We start from the raw sequence: 20,485 nt of genomic DNA on the forward strand, positions 1-20,485 counted from the left end.
AGGGCAGAGTCCCTGGATGCCCATCCACCCCCAAATGTCAACAATCCAACACACTGATGTTAGGGGTGTAGCACAGATTTTATTTCTCCAGTACATGGTCACTCTCCGCTTGGCGCCTTGTGGGGAGGGCTCTGGGGGCTAAGGGGTTTGCTGTGAGAATAAGGCACTTGTGGTGGGGGTGCAGGGCCAGCTGGGGGTGACTCAGCTAAGCTGGTCCTCGTACTGCTTGCGGAAACAGTCACCAGCTGGGAAGAAGTCCCAGCATCTCTCTTGGTACATCTTCCAGACATAAGACTCCTAAGGTTGGGGTATGGGAATAGGAGTGTTGGTCACAGCTTCAAATGCTTGACATTGACATGAGCTTTTTACTGCCACCTGCTGATTGACCTTATACTACAATTCTCCATGTCCCTGCCCATTATCCTCCCATTAATACCCCCTTACCTGACCCGTATGTTCTGTCTCGTCCTTGTTTATCAGGTACATCAGGAAAAACCTGGGGAGGGGAGGGCAGCGGTATACAGGTCAGGACCTTCTCCTGATTGGCTGGCTGGGAATCCACACCTAGAACCACACCCCCTTCCCTAACTGGTCAAGGCCCAGTAGCCCCCCACCCGCTGTTGATGGCCATGCCCCATCCTCCTGATTGGCCAGCAGGGCCACACTCACATGTAATTGGCCAGGTTGTGCTCCTCTAGCGTGTGGGTCTCGAACCCATGCGGTGTGGTATCGAAGTAATCGCTGCCGATGCCGCAGATGAAGCACTTGGTCTGTGGGGGGCAGGAGATATCAGAGTTGCTCAGTTGCCCCCCAGGGTCCCATAATCCCTCTGGGTTGGCCCCAGACTTGACCTACCTCCATATCTTCCTTTACTTGCTCTTGTTGGTCTCGGAGTTCGCCAAAAGCATCAATGATCAGACCTGGAGTGGCAGGGTACAAGTCAGGGCCCAATCTCTGACCCAGTTCTGGCTACCTACCTTTGAGCCTCCCATCCCCCCATCCCTAATCTCACCCTGCTTCCTAAAAATACTAATACCTAGTGTTCACTGAGCACTTAATATGAGCCAGACACTTAACACCTATGAATTGACTTAATTCTCACAACTCTTTGAGGTTAGTATCATTAATATCCCCATTGCACAGATGGAGAAACTGAGGCCCAGAGAGGTGACTTGCCCAAAGTCTTACAGCAGGGAGAGGAGCTGGGGTATGGATCCAGGCGCACTGGATCCGGGACCTGTATTTATTTCTATAGGAGGGCGCAGCTCACAGTGGCCCATGTGGGGATCGAACCGGCAGCGTTGGTACTACCAGCACCACGCTCTAACCAACTGCTCTAACCAGCCACCTCCCCTTGGGCCTGTACTCCTAAAGGAGCTAGTCTGCCTCTGGGCACTGACACTCCCACAACCCCGACCGGCACTGACCCTGGATGATGGCCAGCAGGATGACGATGACAAAGAAGAAGAAGGTGATGTCGAACACCACCCGGTACAGCTCGTATTCATCCCCTGCTGGGTCCTCAATCTCGTCCCCGATGCCCCCACCAGCTCGGACACCCACGTACATGTGAAACAGGTAACACTGTGGGTGGAGGGTGAGAAGCATATTGGTCACACATGAGATCATTCGACATTCACCACGTACTTACCGGGCCCTGGGCTAGGGGGCAGGAGACACAGCGATAACCGAGACAACCCTGGGTCCTGCCCTCACAGGGCTCACAAACATGGCATCAGATAGTGACAGAGCTGTGATAGGGTCAGGGCTGGGATGAGTGAGGAACAGTGTGTTCGGGCTGAGATGGAGGAAGCACAGGCAGTTCTGAAGCTCTGAAAGCCTGAGCCTGGGTGATCAGGCAAGGCTTCCTGGAAGAGAGGACATGTGTGAGCTGGAACTTGAAGGCGGTGTTAGGTGGGAGAGACTGTTCCAGACAGAGAAAGCCGCATGTGCTACGCCACCAGTGGGGAGGAAAAAATATATTTTGCTCCTGTGGGGAACTGAAAGAGGTTCAGCGAAGCTACAAAATAGAGCTCCTGTGAGAAAGAGCAGGAAGAGAGATGAGGTCCAGCCAATGGTCACAGAGGGCTTCTTGTAAGAGGCAGCATTTAAGTTGAAAGGTGAGGGGTCAAGTAAAGGGGTGTGTGTGCATGTAGGGCCAGGGTGGGAAGCAGAAGAATGTCAGAAGCAAAGGGCTTGAGTTGGGAGGAAATACATGGCCTTAGGGGAAGTGAAAGGGGACCAGAAAGCCAGAGTGCAAAAAAGCAAGAAACACTGTGGTAAGACTCAGGCAAGGCTAGGTTCTCCTTGGCTTTGTAAGCCATGGTGAGGGGATTCGGTTTCATCCACATGGCTCTAGGGAGCCACGAGAAATTCTGAGCAGAGTGGGGGACACAGTCTGCCTGGCCCTTGAGAGAGACTGCACACTTGTTCTTTCTGTGTCCCCAGGAAGTGAGAGAACCCAGTTGTGTTGAGTAAGAGCTCAGGCCAGTGGCTATGATGGGAACAAGGCTAGGAGTGGCAAGACCAGGTCTGGTGGGGTCTCAAATATCAGGCTGAGGAGCTGGACTGTGACCTGAGGGCACAGCGCCAGATGACAGACCATCTTCTCAGATAAAGGCCTCACATGAGTCTTTTAACTGTGGTCCATGCCTCTGGTAGGTTAAAGTCAATTTGGGTTATGACCACCATTAGAAGAGAAAATGCAAGCTTGTGCGGCATGCTGGTACTCTGGGGGACACTTTTAATTCTAGATCAGGACAGTAGCTAACATCTGTGTAATCCTTAACACACCAGGCACTATTCTCAGACTTTTAAGTCTTAGATGGTCAGGGAGGACCTCTGAGTCCTAAAAGCAACCCTAGGTTGTAGGTATTGTTACTATACACCCATTTGACGGGGGGGGGGGGGCGGGCACCAGAGCATGGGGAGGTTGAGAAACCTGTCCTAAACCACAAGGCACAGGCACTTTGCCTGAAAGCCTTTCCAATAATAATAGCTTTAAAGGCTCAGATAACAGTACATCAGAAGCTGGTATTTACTGAGCACTGATTATGTGCCTGGTACTGTTCAAAGTACCTCACAAGTATCGGCTCACTGAAACTTCACAGTTAAGTTTACGAGGCAGGTACTATTATTAACCCCCTTTACAGATGAGAAAACTAAGGGTCAGGGATGGGTAGTCACTGGCCCCAGAGCACTGGGGGAGGGGCTCACCGTCATCATGTCATCACACTTCATGTCAGGCTCATCCTCATCCTCGCTCTTGTTGTAGAACTTGCGGAAGAAGTTGAAGGCCACCACGGTGTACAGGTAGACCACCACTGCCAGGAGGCCGACAGTCATCATCAGCTGGGGGTGGCAGGGGCAGGTCAGCACCGCGGCTCGGCTGGCTCCTCCCCCATGCCCAGCCTTCCTGGCCCTTACCTGGGTTCAGCCCACGTGGCTCCCCCCCAGAGTCTCACTACCCACACCCACCCTGGCTCGGTGGCCTAGACTTGCCCCTCCTCACCCCTGCAGCCCAGCCCTCACTCTCCTCCACCCCTACTCAGACTGCCAAGCTCATCCCTGCCAGGGTCACACTTCTCCGTCAGGTCCTCGCCCACCTGTTTCCCATTGTGGGTAACAGAGGAAAGGATGGTGCGCAGAGTCTTGACCCCCATGGCGATGTCCAGGAGGTGGGCAGCAAAGAAGAAGTTGTTGTAGTGTCCCAGGAGGGACATCACCATGTACCAGCCCAGGTACAGGAAAGACTGTGGGACACAGGGTTGGGGGTCAGGGAGCATGTAGAAATTCGAGGGGAGCACTCTGGGACACAGGCCACCCAGGGGGTCTGGCGAGAGGTTGGGAATGCTCTGGAGGCCAGGGTGCCATCTCTGCTGGGGAGGACTTGAAGGATTGGGAGCACTGTGGGGGAGAAGCCATCCTGGGGAGAGGTGGGGAACACTCCGCAGAGGATGTAGTCTGGAAATTCAAGAGCACTCTGGGCAAAAAGGAGCCTCGGGAGTGTCACAAGGAACCCTAGGATCAGAGGTGCATAGGGGCTTAGGACTCAGTCCCTGGCCCGGGATACGTGGGGGTGGAGCCCCCCCGTGCTCCTAGGGCCGTTTTCCTGCAGGTCCCTCCCCACCTACAGGACCCTCCTCACATTGTCTGTAAAGATGACCCCGAACTTCCAAATCTGGTACTTGATGTCGATGGACATGAGCCTGTGCGGGTGGGGGAAGAGGGATGGCCAGATGCCCGAGCGTCAGAGCCTGGCCACACCTGCCTACCCCAGGCCTGTGCAGGGTCTGCCCGGCTCACCAGGTAAGCAGCCCGGGCGGGGGCTCAGGCTTGCGCTCATTGTGGGCTGTGATCTCCAGCGTGGCCAGATCCATGCCCAGCAGTTCGGCGATCCGCTCCCGTCCATAGATATCCCCATGCTTGTCCAGAACCTGTGCAGGACAGCGTGGGGCTGTGAAGACATGGCTGGAGGCGGGACAGCCATGGCCAGCATGGGTGGTTCTGAGGACGTTCTGAACTTTGTGGGAGAAGTTGGGGGTGCATTTTTCTGGAGGAAAGGGCCAAAGCTTTGTTCAGATGTTCAGGGGGAGGGTCCAAAAGTGATAAAGGTCCAGCTGATTCATTAGCCAAATTAATCGAGTGTTTTTTATTAGGTAGGTAGGCAAGGATTGTATATAATTGGGTCCCCTATCATCTAAGAACTTATCTCCTCCCACTCACACCTTCACTCCCTCTGTTCCAGACACCGACCACCTCCTCAAATACAGCAGGCACACTCCTGCCACAGGGCCTTTGTACTGGCTGTTCCCTGGACATTCTTCCCCGAGATTTCCACTTGGCTCACTCCCTCACCTTCTTTTTAATTAGCCTGCCCTTTCCCAAGCACCTTACAACGAAAAGCAACCTCTCTTGGCGAACACACTTATCACCACCTGAACTGCTATCGATATGTTCATTCTCTGTCTTTCCAACTCAAGGTCATAATCACTGCTGTGCTTCCTGCTGGATTCCAGGTTCCTGAAACAGTTCTTGGCACACAGCAGGGGCTCGACATACATTTGTTGAGTGAATAAATGACGGTAACACTTATCTAGTGTTTTCCTATGTGCCAGATACTGCTCACATAGTAGGTTATATAATCTTTACAGCCCTGTGGAGTCGGCCCTATTATTACCTTACTTTGAATATGAGGGCAACTGAGGCACAGAAAGGTTGACACAGCTAGGAGTAGAAAAGCAGGCACTCTGGCTCCAGAGTCTGTGTGCTTAAAAGAGTATGCCTCACTTCCTCCCTCAAAGCTAGTATTCACTGAGTACTTACTCTGTGCCAGGCACTATACTATGCTCGTTACATGTATCATCTCATTACAGAGAGGGAGAGGTGATTATCGTGCCCATTTCCAGATGGGTAAACTGAGGTGCTCCTTGCCCAAAGTTGCACACAAAGCAAGTCCTCGACAGAGCTGGAATAGCCTGGTGGCAGGAAGGGACCAGCTCAGGAGGCCCTGCCACCTCCCCATCCATGTCCTCTTACCTTCCGCTTGACAAACTTGTCCCAGTAGTTGCTGGGGAAAGACCTGTCGGGAGAGACACAGCAAGATGTCAGGACAGGAGGGAATAGGAGCCACCAGTCAGGCCAGGGTGGTTTGAAATTCCAATGCTTTCCTTACATGGGACCTCACACTCTCACTCGGGGTCCGGCTTTAAAGACCCCAGGCCTGTCGAAGTTTGCCCCAGGTCAACCATCACCCCCACTGCCATCTTTGACGGAGCCGAGGTGAGGCAGGTGGCTTGTATTCAGAGCCCGCATGTGCAAAGACACAGACCTGCACTCAGGTGGGGAGGCTCCTGCGTGTGAAGGGTGGGGAGGACCCTGAGTCAGCAGCCTGGCCGTGCTCCAGCTCCAGGGGAATGGTGTGCCTTCTCACACTGTCTTAATTTGATGACTCTGGCCTTTTACTTACCATTTTCCAGTTGATGAGTTGATGCCCTAGCACCCTGCAAAGGTGGCCAATGAGTGTTCTTTTTGGGGGGTTGCGGAGAGTGGAAATTTATCATGACTCCATGGATTTCGACCTATTTGATATATTTCAATTCATGGCACTTCCTGTTCTTATTGATGCTCACACTGTCCCTGACTTGCCCAGTGGGCATCCCTCTAGCTGGCGCCTGGGTCCTGTCAGCACGGCACCATTTTTCATCAAGCATATCCTTGCTTTCTGACACAACAGGATAATCCAGGCTCATCTTGCACTTTCCCACCCCAGCCCTGAAATCTGCCACTCTTCCAAGGAGTCTAGTTCCTTTTCATGGGAAATGGTATTTAGAAGTCCAATACCTTGGACAGACACTATTTTAAACAGATGTCTCTCTTTTTGTTAAGCACGTGTACTTGAATGTGAGTTAACTGTGCCTTTGATGGTGACAATGAGAGCGTCGGGTGTGCTTGGTGTAACTTCTCTCCCTCCTCACAACACCTCTAAGGCAGGACCCCATAATAAAATAACTTCCCACTTTTATCTTGGACTTACTGTGCCCCAGAAACGACATTCATGGTTACAAGATCCTTGTGAGGTTGGTGCTATTATTTAGCCCCACTTACAGTGAGGCAACTGAGGCACAGAGGCTGTGACTTGACCAAGAATTCCCAGCTAGGGTTCAAACCTGACCTGGTGTTCTTATTCTAGAAATGTCTCCCCTCTACGATGCTGACCCCTTGTATGGACAAGTGAAACAGGACTTGATCTGGGTGGAAAAGGGAAGTGGGCTGGGAGTGCACTTCGGGGGTCCCCACTCCCACCATATTGCCCTCACACACCCTCATTCCTTGTCTGGGCTCAGTTTAAACGCCAAATGACCACATTTCTCACTCATGGCACCTGGGTGAGAATCCCACAGGGAGACAGGGTTTAAAATACAGGTTCCTGGTCTCCAACTTGAACCAGAATCTCCGAGGCCAGGGCCCAGGAATCTCCATGTGTCACCAGCACCCCCAGGGGTAACTTAATGCACAGGAAATGTGTCTATGTTACAGAGAAGAAGACCAAGGCTTGGGGAGAATGAGTCAGGGCTGGCAGTGACCAGAACCCCGGTCTTTTGAGGCCCAGACCAACTGGAGTGAAAACACAGCTCTGCTTCCCCCACCCACGCTGAGGTGGGGGTTGGGCCCTTACGGCGTGTTGAGCACCAGACGGTCCCACTGCCCCTTTACGTCATCGTCCTCAGGCTGCTCGGTGATGTAGAGGCCGTCAAACTCCAGCTTCCGGGCCAGCTCCTTCTCCCGCTTGAAGATCACCAGGGGCACCTAGATTTTGCAGAGAGGCAAAGGGGTGGGCGTCAGGCACCTCAAGAGAGCACAGCTTCAGCAGGAGCTGGGAGATCACGCTGGAGCCTTGGTGAGCCCCTACATCACAGGAGCCTTCCCAGAGTCATTAGGATACTGATAGAGAAGCATGGGCAGAGGAGTCAGAGCTGAGATGGGAGAAAAATGGGAGAGCCCAGAAGTGGTGCCTGATGCAGCCTGGCGCTTCCCAAGTGAGGGAGGTCTGAATTCAGAGCTCAAGGATGAACAAAACAGAGGCAGGTGAAAGGAGGTGGAAGTGGAGAAAAGCATTCCAGGCAGAGGGAACAGCATATGCAAAAGTTCTAAGCCAAAAGAACTCTCTTCATCCAATACCTGAAGTATTAAGATTTCCTAAAAGTCAGATCTTACGGAATTCAAATTGCAACTCTCATAACACTCCTAATGGGGCACCACAAACCTCAGACATAGTTAATGTCAGAATCCACATCCCCACCTTAGTACCCCCGTTATGTCTGAGACCCCATAGACTCCCACAGATCTTAATTCACCAACTGACCAACATGCAGGAAATACTATTCCCAATGACAAGTTTTGCCTCTTGATCCAGAAATAACATAGTCACAGGCTCCGGCTCCTCAGCCATGACCCGCATCACCTCCCAGTTTGAATGTTATCTTCAATCCTGTACCGAAACCCCTAGCCTTTACTCCAATTCCAGGCCCCCTCTGTCCCAACCTCTGTATGAGATCCCGCTGCACCAGCCCCAGGTCCTCTCAGCCAGTGCCCCAGCACCCCCACCCCCAACACACAAGCTCCTTCCCAGAACCATGGTCATGGCCCACCTTGAGGCAGTTGTAGCCAATGATGCAGAGAAAGGCCACCAGTGTATGCAGCAGGCTTAAGCAACGCAAGGCAGGCTCCATGTAGCCCGTGCTCTCCTCCAGGAAGTAGTACACCATGTTCTCATCCTCGTCGCCCTCTGCTTCCTCACCGACCCCTGAGCCCCAGCCAGAGCCACCGCCAGACCCGGCTCCTGCCAGGTCCCCAGCTGCTGAGCCTTCCATGTCATCCTCCCCTGGTGGAGAGTCTGAGACCTGAAGGGGGGCAGAGGTCAGTCAGGGCAGGGACCCTGGTGTCCTGGTACCTGGTCTGCCATATCCAGAACCCACTAACAAAACTAACAGCCTCCATTTCTGAAGTTGGACATGGCCCCTGTCAGATACAGTTTCGGCAGGACTGTCAATCAAGATCAAGGGGTGGGCCCAAGATGCTAGCTAGCATATCATATTCTGTCCTGGGAATTTGACTATTGAACTGAATGACAGGAGGACTGAAAACAGAATTGATCATCCCGATAGTTGAGCCCCTTAGAGACTGACCACTAATATTAACACTAATACTAAAATTAGTAGCAGCTGACATTTATACAGCACTTTTTGTATGCCAGGTACTATTCTAAATGCTTTACACATATAAATCCTCACAGCTGTTATTATCCCATTTTACAGATGAGAAAATTGAGGCACCGTGAGTTTAAGCACCTTCCCTCACATCACGCAGCCAGTGTGTGGTAGAGCCAGGATTCAATCTCACAGAAGCCATGCTCTGATCACTCTGCTAGACCACCTCTCTGTCCTGTTATCTAGACCCCAAAGGTCCCTTTGTCCTTCAGGAGGCCTAATTCTTAGCCCTTTCCTTCCATTCCATGAGTTGCCCATTTCCTTCTCCATACAAGTTTCTCTTTAGCTTACATGAAAGCCAAAAGGCTTAACTGAATCAGTGGGTGTTGCAAGGGAAAGGCCTGCACCCAGGGGCACAGGGCTGGCAAGTGGCAGAGCTGAGCAGGGAACCCAGAACCAGCTCCCTGTTTTAACTCCCGCAGGCACTCAGGCATCTGTCCAGATGGACCAGACACCCCCACGCACCCCCACGAGGGTCCCAAGATCCAAGTGTCCAGCCTGAACCCTGCTGGGAACCCTGAGCCCAACACCTCCTCCCTGGTAAACTGCAGAGGCCCTGGGAACCTGTTAGGGGATAAGCCTCCCATTCACAGCAGATCCTCCTGGACTCTCATGACCATCACCTTATAAAACAGCAAGATGAAGTTGATGGCAAATGCCAAGAAGAGGGCAAGGAATCGCAGGGTGTAAAAGTTCCGGGAGAGGTAGTTCTAAGATGAGGAGAGAAAGACAGAGAGAGCTCACAGTCCACCCTCTTCCCCGGAGAATCCATTCCATCATTCACCCACAATACAAGCACCTGGGTCCTCAATATCTGGTCCCACAACCTCCTATTGAGTGCTTACTGTATACCAAGTCCTGGGGTACGAGCTTTATTTGCATGAACTTGTTTAATTCTCACAACCCATGAAGTGGGTACTGCTGAAACACCCACTTCACAGATAAGGAAACTAAGGCTCAGGGAAGTGAGATGTCTTGCTCAAGGGCACATAACCAAGAAGTGGCAGACCTGGGATTTGAAGCCAGGCAGTCAAGTTCCAGAGTCCATGCTCCCAACCACTCTGCTGCTCCCCTGTCTGTTTTACCTCTTTTTCACTCTACTTTCTCTTCATCCTTCATTCTTGACCCGAACCCTCACTGAACTACCTTACGTCCAAAATGTTTCCCTCAGCCCCTTGTGTCAGGCTGGGCCTGGAAAGCAGACAGGACAGGCAGAGCCCTGCACCCTGCCCTCCCTTCTTCCTGACCTGGCTGAGTTGTTCCCCCAACAGGAGTAGCTGGGGCTGGCGTGGTGGCTCCAACCTAAAGGCCGACAGCCAAGAAACAGGCCATGGTTGGAGGAACAGAGTTCTGGCCTCAATGGGACTTAGCTCTGGATAGAGGATGGGGGTGGGAAGCCTGGGCAGGTGGTCCCAGATGAGCAAAGGTGTGGAGGTTCAAATAAGGATCATTAGCTAGGAGAGGCTGAGAAGCCATATGGGGACTACTTGAAAATGCTGCCCTGTGCCTAGGTCCTGGCTCTGTCTGGGGACAATCTCTGCTCTCTCCCCAGCCTGGTACAGGTGAGTTCAAGAACAGGATGGGGAGAAGAGGTGGTGTGAAGACAGTTTCAGTGTGCCCTTGCTGGGTCCTCACCAGGAACTTCACCCGTTGCACTTCCAGCTCTCCCCAGAATTCCAGGCCAGCGCCTCCGGCTTCCTCCTTCTTTGGAGGGGGTGGAGGAGGTGCTGTCTTCTGGGGGGGCTCTGGTGGGGCCTCGGGGACTTCTTCCTTCTCCCCATTCTCGGCACTGCAGGGCAGGACAGAGAGTGAGGAGGTATCTGGGCAATTTGTTCGTTCGTTCATTCATTCATTCAAAGCCATACACTGGTGGCCCACCCCATGCCTCGCCCAGGTGTCAATGGTACTGGAGACATAGTGATGAGACAAACTCAGGCCCTGTCCTCATGGGGTTCCAGTGCAATGGGGTACAGACCCATCACCAGGCAGTCGCAGCCCAGTTTGGTCAGGGCTGCCATGAGGGAAGCTCAGGGGGTTATGGGAGCCCAGAAGAGACACCTCTTCAACTTAGGAGGGTGGTGTCAAGGTAGGCTTCCTGGAGAAAGAGACTTACGAGCTAAAACAGGGAAGATGAGGAAGACGAGATGAAGTATGGGGAAGGTGTTCTGGGTGGAGGGGACGGCCTTACAAAGGCTTGGGGGTAAGAAAGGAGCATTCATTTCTCTCCTCCCTTTCACAGAGCCCCTCCTCTGGGCCTGGGCTGGGTGATGCTGAAGACACAGCCTCCTGGCTTGGGCCCTAACCTCAGGAGGTTCCCAGTCCAGGAGGGAAGCAGTGATAGGGGCTGGGCCCCTTGGGCCCCAAGACCACTCACTCGGCTTTCTCAGGCTCTGGCTCCGGCTCTGGTTCTGGAGGCAGCTCCTCTTCCTCTCCACCCACCTGGCGGCAGGGTGAGCATTAGGGCCGAGCCCCCATCCCAGCACCACTCAGTGCTGCCCTGCTCCTTTGTGTCTTTCCAGTCATTTCCCCTGGGCCACCTGAGTTTTACTCTCCCCCCACCAGAAGGAAGAGAGATTATAACTCTCACTTCACAGAGGGGAAACTGAGGCTCGGAGAGGTGGTGCACCTTGCCCAAGCACTGTGCTGGATCAGGCCAACTCCAAGTGGAACTCTTCCCCCCTAGCTTCCCATACCCTTGACAACAGCACCTCATGGCACCACGGGCCTGACGATGCTATAGGGGTCTTGTCTTGGTCAGGTGGGCGACCTAATTCCCCACAACCATCTACCTCTGAGGGTCTTTCCCGCGTCTCGGACCCTATCTCAGATCTGTTTAGTTCTTGGTCCTTCCTGTTTCTCCTCTAAGTGGGTCTGAGGTTCTCTCACTCTCTGTGGCTCCAGGTATCTTTTCCTTTGTCTCTCCAAAAAACACCACCTTCCCCCCAACCCCAAGCCTCTTTCCAGGTTTGCATCTGAGTCCATTTCTCTGTCTGTGTCTCTGTGTCTCTGAGTGTCCCTCTCAGGCTTTCTCCCGTTTCTCCCTCTGTGCGTCCCTGTTTCTCAGTCTCTCTTCCCCCTCGTCCCTTCTACCCCCAATCTCTCCCAAACCCCGAAGCCCCCGACTGCACTCTCACCCCCAGCTTCCTCTTGATGATGGGGGAGCCCTCGGGCGTAGGCGGCTCCACCGACGTCGAATCACCCATGTCCCCAAGTCCTCCCGGGACCCCTTCGGACCGGAAGAGGCCCCCGTCGGACACGGCCACCGCCCGGTCAGCGCCTCCCGGGCCGGCCTCGTGCGCCGCTGCCTCCTCGTCGCCTGAGCCCTCGGCGGCGTCGCCCGCGCCCTCGCCCTCACCCTCGCCGTCCGCGTCGCCTCCGGGCCCGGCTGGCTGCTCGCCGCGCACCTCGTCTCCCGTCGGGTCGGGCATGCCAGCCAGCAGCTCGGTGACCGTCACCTTCTTGGCCCCCTCCACGAGGCCGCCGCCGAATAGCGAGCCCCAGAGCAGGCGCAGCGCGCCGGCCGCCGCCCCCGCGCCCGCCGCTCCCACGTGCGCCACGGCCGCCCAGAGCAGCGCGCCCGCAGCCGTCGCCGCCTCGCGCGCCGTCAGCCGCCGTAGCCGCCGCACGCGCCGCCGCAGGCCGCGGTAGCTGAGCCCGCGCAGGGCCCGCGCCAACGCCGCCGCCGCGCTCGCCGCCGCGCCCGCCGCCGCCGGCCCCTCCGCGCCCTCGGGCCCCTCCGGACCCTCCTCCGCGCCTTCGGCGCCCGCCTCGGCCACGCCGTCGTCTTCGTCCTCCTCGGGCTCGCCCTCGGGCTCCGAGATCTGCGCGGCGATCTGCATCTCGAAGATGGTGTCCTCACAGAAGCTCACGAAGAGTTCCATCTTCTCGGACTCCCCGCCCTCGTTCACCACGTCGAAGATGAACTGGCGCTTGGACTCCTTCACCTGAGGAGCCGGCGAGGGGCGAGGTGGGGGGACAAGGGGTCACTGGAGCAGCCTCCGCTCGAACGCATTGTTATTAATAGCAGTATTAAATACATGCTTATTAATTGTACTTTAATAATTTAAAGCAAAATTCGTCATTTTCGTTATTAATAGCAAACATATATAGCGCTCGCAGTAGGTACTCTCGTGAGAACTTCAACAAGGCCGGGCCTTGTACCAGGCATCTTACATATATTATCTCATTGAATCCTCCCCCAAAAAAACCGTAGGGGCTCCTAACCCCATTTTACAGATGAGGAAATGGAGGCCCAGAAAGCTACTAGCCCCAGGTGACACAGCTGAGAGGTGGCACATGTGGGGTTCGGGGTTCGAATTCCCAACAAGCTGGCTCTGGAATAGGATTTTAGCTTCTTTTACAGACAGAGCATAGTGCCTGAGCAAAACAGTTACACAGCCACCCTGCCTGGGTTCAAATCCTGATTCTGCTACTGAGTAACTGGGTGATTTAGACGTGACTCTCTGGGCTTCAGTTTCCCCCTTTGTAAATTGGGAACCTATATTTAGGGTTGGTGTGAGGGTTAAATGCGTTAATAGATGCTGACGGGTTGGAACAGCGCCTGGCACGTAATAAATGCTACCTAGTGTCTATTAGACTGCTGCAGGAGTACTCCATGTCTACACCAACATGTAGACTCCTGACCAGCAGAGGAAGGTGGGAATGGGAAAGGGTGAGCGAGAGTCAGTGAGTGTTTGAAGGAACAACACTAAGGGAATGAGTGTCACATGGGCACGTGACAGGCAAAGGGGCGGGCAGAGCTCCCACAGAATGGACAGGAGTGTGAAGGGCCAGCAGTGAATGCAACAGATACCCAGGTGCAAGGATGGTGCAACCACTTTTATGCCAGATTGGGGAGGTAAGTATGCAGTGGTGCCCCACGGGACACAGGTGAGTGTGCCAACTCTTGAGGGTTCCTGTGGAATATGTGTGGGGGCTGATGTGCAAAAGCTTTGTGAGAGAGCGCCAGGGACTCAGGGAAGAAGCCGGTGTGAGGAGGGTGTGGCAGCATGGGAGAACTAGGAAGTATGCCACGATGTGGGGCTCCGTGTGCACTGTGGACACGAGCACACGGGGCAGGCACACAAGGGCAGGGGGCCAAAATGGGGGGGCAGTGTTAGTGTGGGAGGGGTCTACCATTCACAGAATCAGTGCGTGTGAGGCAGGCATGAGTGTACAAGGGGAACCGGGGAGTCAGTGCAAGAGGGCCCAGAACATAAGGACAAGGCTCGATGCGGGAGATGAGCCCAGGTGGACATGAACCAGGTGCCCACTGAGAAGGAGACACGAGGGGCCCAGTTGTTGAAGTGATGGGAGTACAAGCCTCATGGGCTACAAGTGTGAAGTGGGAAGAAGTGTGCAAGAGCATGTGGGAGGAGTGTGCAGGTACCTGGGAGCAGCTGAGGAACAAAAGGGAAGTGTGAGTTCAAGGGGTGTGCAAGGGGTCCACAGTCTTAGCATGCAAGGGATACGCAGGCTTGGCCTGCAATGTGTGTGAGCAGGAGGCCACCAGGGAAATGGGGGCTGAGTATATGCGAGGGGCATGTGGGAGTGGGAGAAAGTGGCCAACGGGAACCACACGCAAGCTAAGTGTGTGACGTGGGTGGGGGTGTACCAGGGCCATGTGAGTGTAAGGGGTATTCAAACATTTGTGGGATGGGCATAGGAGGGGCTGAGACAGGGCACATCAGGCCAAGGAGGCCTGGCCACCAAAGCCATGCAGGAGCTCTTGTGGGCAAGTTTAAGAGCGTGGTCCAAATGTGCATGGGTAATCACGTGTGCCAGGGTTACACTGAGGGCATGTGGGAGGTGAATGAGTGAGGGGTGGACAACCGTATGGCATGCCAGGGCTACATCCGAGTGAGTGTGCAAGAGATGTGCACCTACATGTAGGCCCAGAATAAGTGGATTGGGCATTGTGTGCTAGGACCTGGGGCACACGCGGTGACTGGTGAGGGCTGGGCCAACAGTCCCCCCCACCCAGGTCCCCAAGGTGAATGTGCAGAGTGGGCATGGATAGGCCAGGGCCAAGAGAGGGCATACCAGGTGCTGCTGGGAAGGTGAGCAAGGAGTGTATAACCATGTGGGTTCCCATATGCACGGGCTTGGTTGCATCAGGACCATATGGGCTCCCAGGGTGAGTATGCAAGTGGTAGGCATGGTGTGTGAGCAGGCACAGGGAGGGCACACTGATGCTGCTGCATGTACAAAGGTGAGCAGATGTGCAAAGCGTGCACAGCCCCATGTGAGGTCAAAGACTGAGAGGAGCATCCCGGAAGCCCCGGAAGGTGAGCATGCACGCTGACCTGTGGCATCTCCCACTGGGTGCGATTCGTCTCTGAGATCTCAAAGTAAATGCGCTCAATGCGGCGTGAGGCGCCCATGATCTCGATGCGGCCCAGGTAGGGCCGGAAGTACTCGAGGATGCTCTCGGCCAGCTCTAGGAAGTTGCGCAAGCGCGGGTCGTGTGGCACGTGCTCCGACAGATTGGTCAGCAGTACTGCCACGTTGAAGCCGATTTCGCGAGCTGGCTCCTGGAAGCGGTTGGCAAACTCTTCACAGTTGATCATCTCATTCTCATCTGCTTCAGAGCACGAAAGCAGAAACTGGATTTCTGGACCGGTGAACTGCTTCTGGCTGTCCATGGCCTAGGGGTGGGCAGGGGTGAGGGGATGGTCAGAGGGTTGGCCTAGGGAGCCTCAATGCTCCTCTTAAAACAACTATGGACTGTTCGTAAAGACAGAAAAGTCCAGAATCATATCACCAGCACCCAAAGCCTGACACTCAGCAGGTTGGCATGACCAAGGCTGCACCAGTCATTAAAATGCTTCATTTCCACAAAGCTGAGCTGCCACCCACTGTAAGATATATTCCATTTTCAGAGATGGTAAGATGTGAATTGATGAAATTCAGCACTTTGTTAGTAAATGATAAGAGGTGATATCCCGTGCTCTCTATGTGCCATCATGGTATGTCCCTGAAGGCCCACTGTCCATCCTTCCTCCCTCTCCCCCCTTCACCTGCTTAATGGCACCCATGGTCTGGACGAGAGGCTCTCTTAGCCCTCTGGCTGTAGGTGGGGACCATCCAGTTGGGGTCAGGAAGCAGGAGGAGAATTGAGTGTGGCATTTCTCCCTGGCCCTGGCCTCCTCCTTGTACTGGCTGTGTCCCTCACTCCAAGGTGAGTCCTGCAGCCCTGTCCACATAGCTCCTTCTATCTCCAAGTTAGGTAACTACTTTTTCCTCCAAGCCAGCCCCCTCAAGGCTAGGGCCCTGACTGATACAGGCCACCACTTCTGCCGCTTTCTCAAGGCCCTCCCCCCAACCATTTCCAGTAACTAAATATTGACACTTGACACAGTGGAGGCCTCTGAATTTCACCTGGGAATAAAGAGTAACATGCCCATCACCCAGAGTTAACAAATGCTCACGATGACATATTTTTCAAATACTATATGTTTAAGGACTAAAACATTACAGGTATGATTGGAGCCCTCTGTGTATCCTTCTTTTGCTCCATTTCCCCCACCCTCCCAGAGGGTAACCACTATTCTGCACTTAGTGTATCCTTCCAAATGTGAGTCAATACGTCTACAACCTTTATCCCATCATTTTCTCACACACACAAAAATAGATCCAATATCTTGTGTATTTTTTTATTGAAAGAATTGCTATTATAATTATGTAATTTTAAACTTGCTTTTTTCACTCAACTGTGTTTTCAGGATCGATCCTTGTTGATATATAGATCAAATGAATTCATTTTCACTGCTGTGTAGTATTCCCGTTGTATAAATAGAACACTCCTCATTCTCCTGATGATGCACATGGAGGTTGTTTCCAGTTTCATTGAACATTCTGGTGCTGATCTCCTATGCACTTTTTGCAAGAGGCTCTCTAGGGCAGTTTTCAAATGTTTTGACTATACCCACAGTAAGAATACATTTTACCAAAACAAAAACAAAAACAACAACACAAAGTTTTCACAACACAATTCTGACTTTTGCTATGCAACACACTCTATAATGTTCTGTTTTATTTTTAAAGATGCTGGTCATGACTTAACTAAATTTCATGACCCACAGGTAGGTTGCAACATGCAGTTTGAGAAATGCTGCTCTGGGGTATGAACAAAAGCGAAATTTTCTGTCTCAAAAAAATGCTTTGTAGCCAAGAACTTTGCAAAATGCTTTCTAAATGAGTAACATGCTTTGCAAATCATGAAGGGCTCTAGAAACCGCAGAGCGTGGAGACATAATCACACAGGAACTCTTCACCTTCTTTCCTCCCTTCACCGAATTACTAGTGTGACACTGCCTCTCTTAAAAGCACCCTCCCCTCCCTCCCACAGAGGCCTGGGATTCCGTCCCCTCCATTCTCAGTTCTGGCCTCTGCTCTTATGATTTGCTGCTCTCTCTTTGTCATCGTCCATTTGTCCACCCCCTTCTTTTGAAATACTCTCTTCTCTAACTGTTACCAGTTTCCTTTGCTGAAGTCTTCTTCTCTTCCAGACCTCTAAAGATTAGGGGACTCCAAACCTGAAATTTATATCCCTTTCTTTAAATATACACTCTCCATGGAGATATCATTGAAACGCAAGGCTCTGAATGCCATCCCACACCAATGATGGCTAAATCTACATCCCAGCCCTGACTGCTCTCCAGAATCCAGACACTTCCAGCTGAAGCCCTGCTGACATCTCTTTGTGAATCTCTACCCCAAACTGGAAATAGCCAAAACTAAACTCTTGATTTCAAAACCTCTCCTCTCACAGACTTACCCATCTCAGAAATAGCATCACCACCCACCCAGCAGCTTAAGCTAAAATCTTTGAGTCATCCTTTATTCCTCTCTTATCTCACCAGCCACACCTTATCCATCAGCAAATCTGTCAGCCCTGCTTTCAACAGGTCAAGGACCCCTATATTTCTGCCCCCTCCATGACTCCCACCTGGTTTTACCCTCTATTGTCTCCCATTGGACCATCACAGCAACTTCCTTCCTGATCTCCCTGCTCTCCCTTTATCCACACACATAGCTAGAGGGACTCTGGAAACATCTGAGTCAGGCCACATCCCCAACCCCCCAACTCCAACTCAGAATCCTCCCTTGGCTCCATCTCATTCAGGTTAAAAGTCAAAGTCAAAGTCTTCCCTGAAGCCAACAAGTCCCTGCACATCTGTCCCCCTCACCTCTCAGACTTTATTTCTTCCTCTCTCCCCCACAACAGCCCTCTCCTGCCCCATGGCCTCCTTTGCATCCCTCTATTCCCACCTTGCAGCCTTTACACTTGCTGTCCCCTTCACATGGGATGCCACAACCTCCCTGCACCTTCACATGGTAACTTTCAGCTCCTAGCTTCAGTGTCCTCTTCTAGGAGGACCTTCCCCGACCACCCAGTTTACAGGGCTTACTCCACCCATGCTCTCTTGCATGCTGCCCTGCTAATTTTCTTCAGACCACACATTATAATCTGAAATTATTTTGTTTATTTTCATCTGCCCCTCCCCACTGGGCCATCAGCTCTGAGGGTGGGGTCTCTGTTTTGCTCACTGCTGCACACAGTAGGTGCCCAACACATATTTGTCAAATGAATTAAGCATCTTGAAAACTGAGAAGAGTTTACAACTGTTAAAATTTTTGAAAATTAAAAGGTCAAATTTTTTTTTTTTAAATCCTGAACTTGTCTTTTAAACCACAGAGAAACAGAAAAGCATGCTGTACAAATACAAAGATTAATGAAGAGTCTGGGAAACCACATGAAGCTTGGTAAATGGTCAGGCATTTAGGAATGAGAAGATAGCCATTCTGCAATAGAATGAACTAATGCATCTGGGCATTGACACAAACGGCTACTGACATCACAGAACGAAAGACAGTGTGACAGGATGTGCCTCCTGATGGATGGAGGCAGCACCACAAAAGAAGGTGCTCACACACAAAAAAACACACAAAAAAAAAACACCCCAGAAACAAAAACTCCACACCTGAATCTATTGAGCTTTTTGACCTAAGTCCAAGTTTACAGGAAACACAGGGGGCAGAGGAACACGTTGAGTGACACCACAAAGATGTATCAGCCAGATCCAAACTGTGGGAAACTCTACAACTAAGACAGCACTATGTAATGACAGCCACAAGCCACATGTGGCTACTGAGCAAATGAATCATGGCCGGGGCAAACTGAGATGTGTTCAAAGTGTAAACTATGCGTGCATACTGGATTTTGAAGACTTAGTATGAAAAAATGGACAGGGGCCGGCCCAGCCCGGTAGCTCAGGTGGTTGGAAGCACCGTGCTTGAGGTCGCCGGTTTGAATCCCACCTGGGCCAGTGAGCTGCGCCTTCTATAGCTAAGATTGTGAACAACAGCTCTCCCTGGAGCTGGGCGGCCTCGAGCAGCTAGAGGTTGGAGTGAGCAGCCAAGAGCTGCTGTGAGCAGCCGAGGGACTGCCTCAGCGGTGGGGAGCGCAAGGTTCATAATATCAGCGTGGGCCAGGGAGCTGTGTCCTATACAACTGCACTGAGAAACAACAGCTTGAACCGGAGTGGGGGGCGGAGGCGGAAAAAGGGGAAAAAATTTTTTTAATTAAATTAAAAAAAAATGAACGTAAAATACCTAATAATTTTTAAATTGATTACACGTTGAAATAACGTTGTAGATATACTAGGTTAAATAAAACGTGGTTAAAAATAATTTCATGTGTTTCTTTTTATTCTTTCTAAAGCACGGGTACTAGAAAATTTTAAATTATCCATGTTGCTCACATCATATTTCTATCGGGCAACGCTGCTCTACAGGACCAACAACCTGAGCCTCCAGCAGATAAACTATCAGGAAAAGGAAAAGTGATGGAGAAGTAGGAGATAAAAGGAGGATTAAAAAAATATCAACAAATTGCAATGGGTGGGCCTTGTTTGGATCCTGGTTCAAAGAAGTTGCAAAAAATTGTATGTGATATTTATAAGATTTGGAAACTTTAACACAGACTATATACGGAATGATTTAAATAACTGCAGATATTTTTCATTTTGTTTTTGCTTAGGAGTGATAATGACCTTGCGGCTTGTTAAATAAAAGGAAAGCCTTTTAAGAACATATATCATACAATTCCTTTTATAGGAAGTGTCCAGAATAGGCAAATCTATAGAGACAGAAAGTAGATTAGTGGGTGCCAGGGGCTTGGGTGGGGGAAATGGGAAGTGACCGCTAAAGGGCACAGGGTTTCTTTTTTGGGGTGATTAAAATTAGATTGTAGCGATGGTTGCACAATTCTGTGAATATACAAAAAAAAATCACTGAATTGTACATTTTAAATGGCTGAATTTTACGGTATGTGAATTCTATCTCGACAAAGATTTTTTAAAAAGTAAGTCTTTAGAGATACATACACAAATATTTTCAGATTAAAAATTCATAAAGAAAATCTCAAAATAGTGCTGCCCAAGAATAAATTAGTAGCCTGAAATGTGTTTGCAACCATCAGAAAGGGCTTTCCAAACGGAAGATGTTTCGGAATCTGCAAAGTCCTTATCAATGGAGATGCGCCTTGCAAACTGTCAAGAACTCTGTCAACCACAAAGGACTTGGGAAACTACAAAACAATGCTATATTTTTTAATGCAAATTTACACATGAACATAAATGCAGAAACAAATAACTGGAGAGATGTTCACCAAGTGGCTAACAGTGGCAGCCTGCGGAGTGGTGGGAGGAGAA

General features: G+C 51.7%; 1 protein-coding gene across 10 annotated transcripts in view; it reads right to left on the reverse strand.

Annotated features, from left to right (window-relative positions):
- Window positions 1-59: 59 nt before the first annotated feature.
- RYR1 (ryanodine receptor 1) overlaps window positions 60-20,485 on the reverse strand; it is a 110,200-nt gene continuing 89,774 nt past the window's right edge. For 9 of the 10 annotated variants that reach the window (XM_074314388.2, XM_074314387.2, XM_074314382.2 and 6 more), the window contains 17 exons: window positions 15,074-15,415; window positions 11,903-12,712; window positions 11,143-11,207; window positions 10,404-10,557; window positions 9,392-9,478; window positions 8,151-8,402; window positions 7,178-7,308; window positions 5,539-5,581; window positions 4,306-4,436; window positions 4,148-4,208; window positions 3,606-3,752; window positions 3,217-3,351; window positions 1,428-1,584; window positions 856-920; window positions 670-770; window positions 445-496; window positions 60-297 (listed from right to left, as the gene is read on the reverse strand). In XM_074314388.2, coding sequence (XP_074170489.1) covers window positions 202-297; window positions 445-496; window positions 670-770; window positions 856-920; window positions 1,428-1,584; window positions 3,217-3,351; window positions 3,606-3,752; window positions 4,148-4,208; window positions 4,306-4,436; window positions 5,539-5,581; window positions 7,178-7,308; window positions 8,151-8,402; window positions 9,392-9,478; window positions 10,404-10,557; window positions 11,143-11,207; window positions 11,903-12,712; window positions 15,074-15,415 — 2,829 coding nt within the window. In that variant the 3' untranslated portion in view covers window positions 60-201. Of the gene's footprint in view, window positions 298-444; window positions 497-669; window positions 771-855; window positions 921-1,427; window positions 1,585-3,216; window positions 3,352-3,605; window positions 3,753-4,147; window positions 4,209-4,305; window positions 4,437-5,538; window positions 5,582-7,177; window positions 7,309-8,150; window positions 8,403-9,391; window positions 9,479-10,403; window positions 10,558-11,142; window positions 11,208-11,902; window positions 12,713-15,073; window positions 15,416-20,485 lie in introns of those variants that run through there. The other variant, XM_088800174.1, reaches the window with a different exon arrangement.

Source organism: Rhinolophus sinicus, chromosome 8 (assembly GCF_057876585.1).
Source record: "Rhinolophus sinicus isolate RSI-liver-muscle chromosome 8, RSI-T2T, whole genome shotgun sequence".
In the NCBI taxonomy this organism is placed as follows: domain Eukaryota; kingdom Metazoa; phylum Chordata; class Mammalia; order Chiroptera; family Rhinolophidae; genus Rhinolophus; species Rhinolophus sinicus.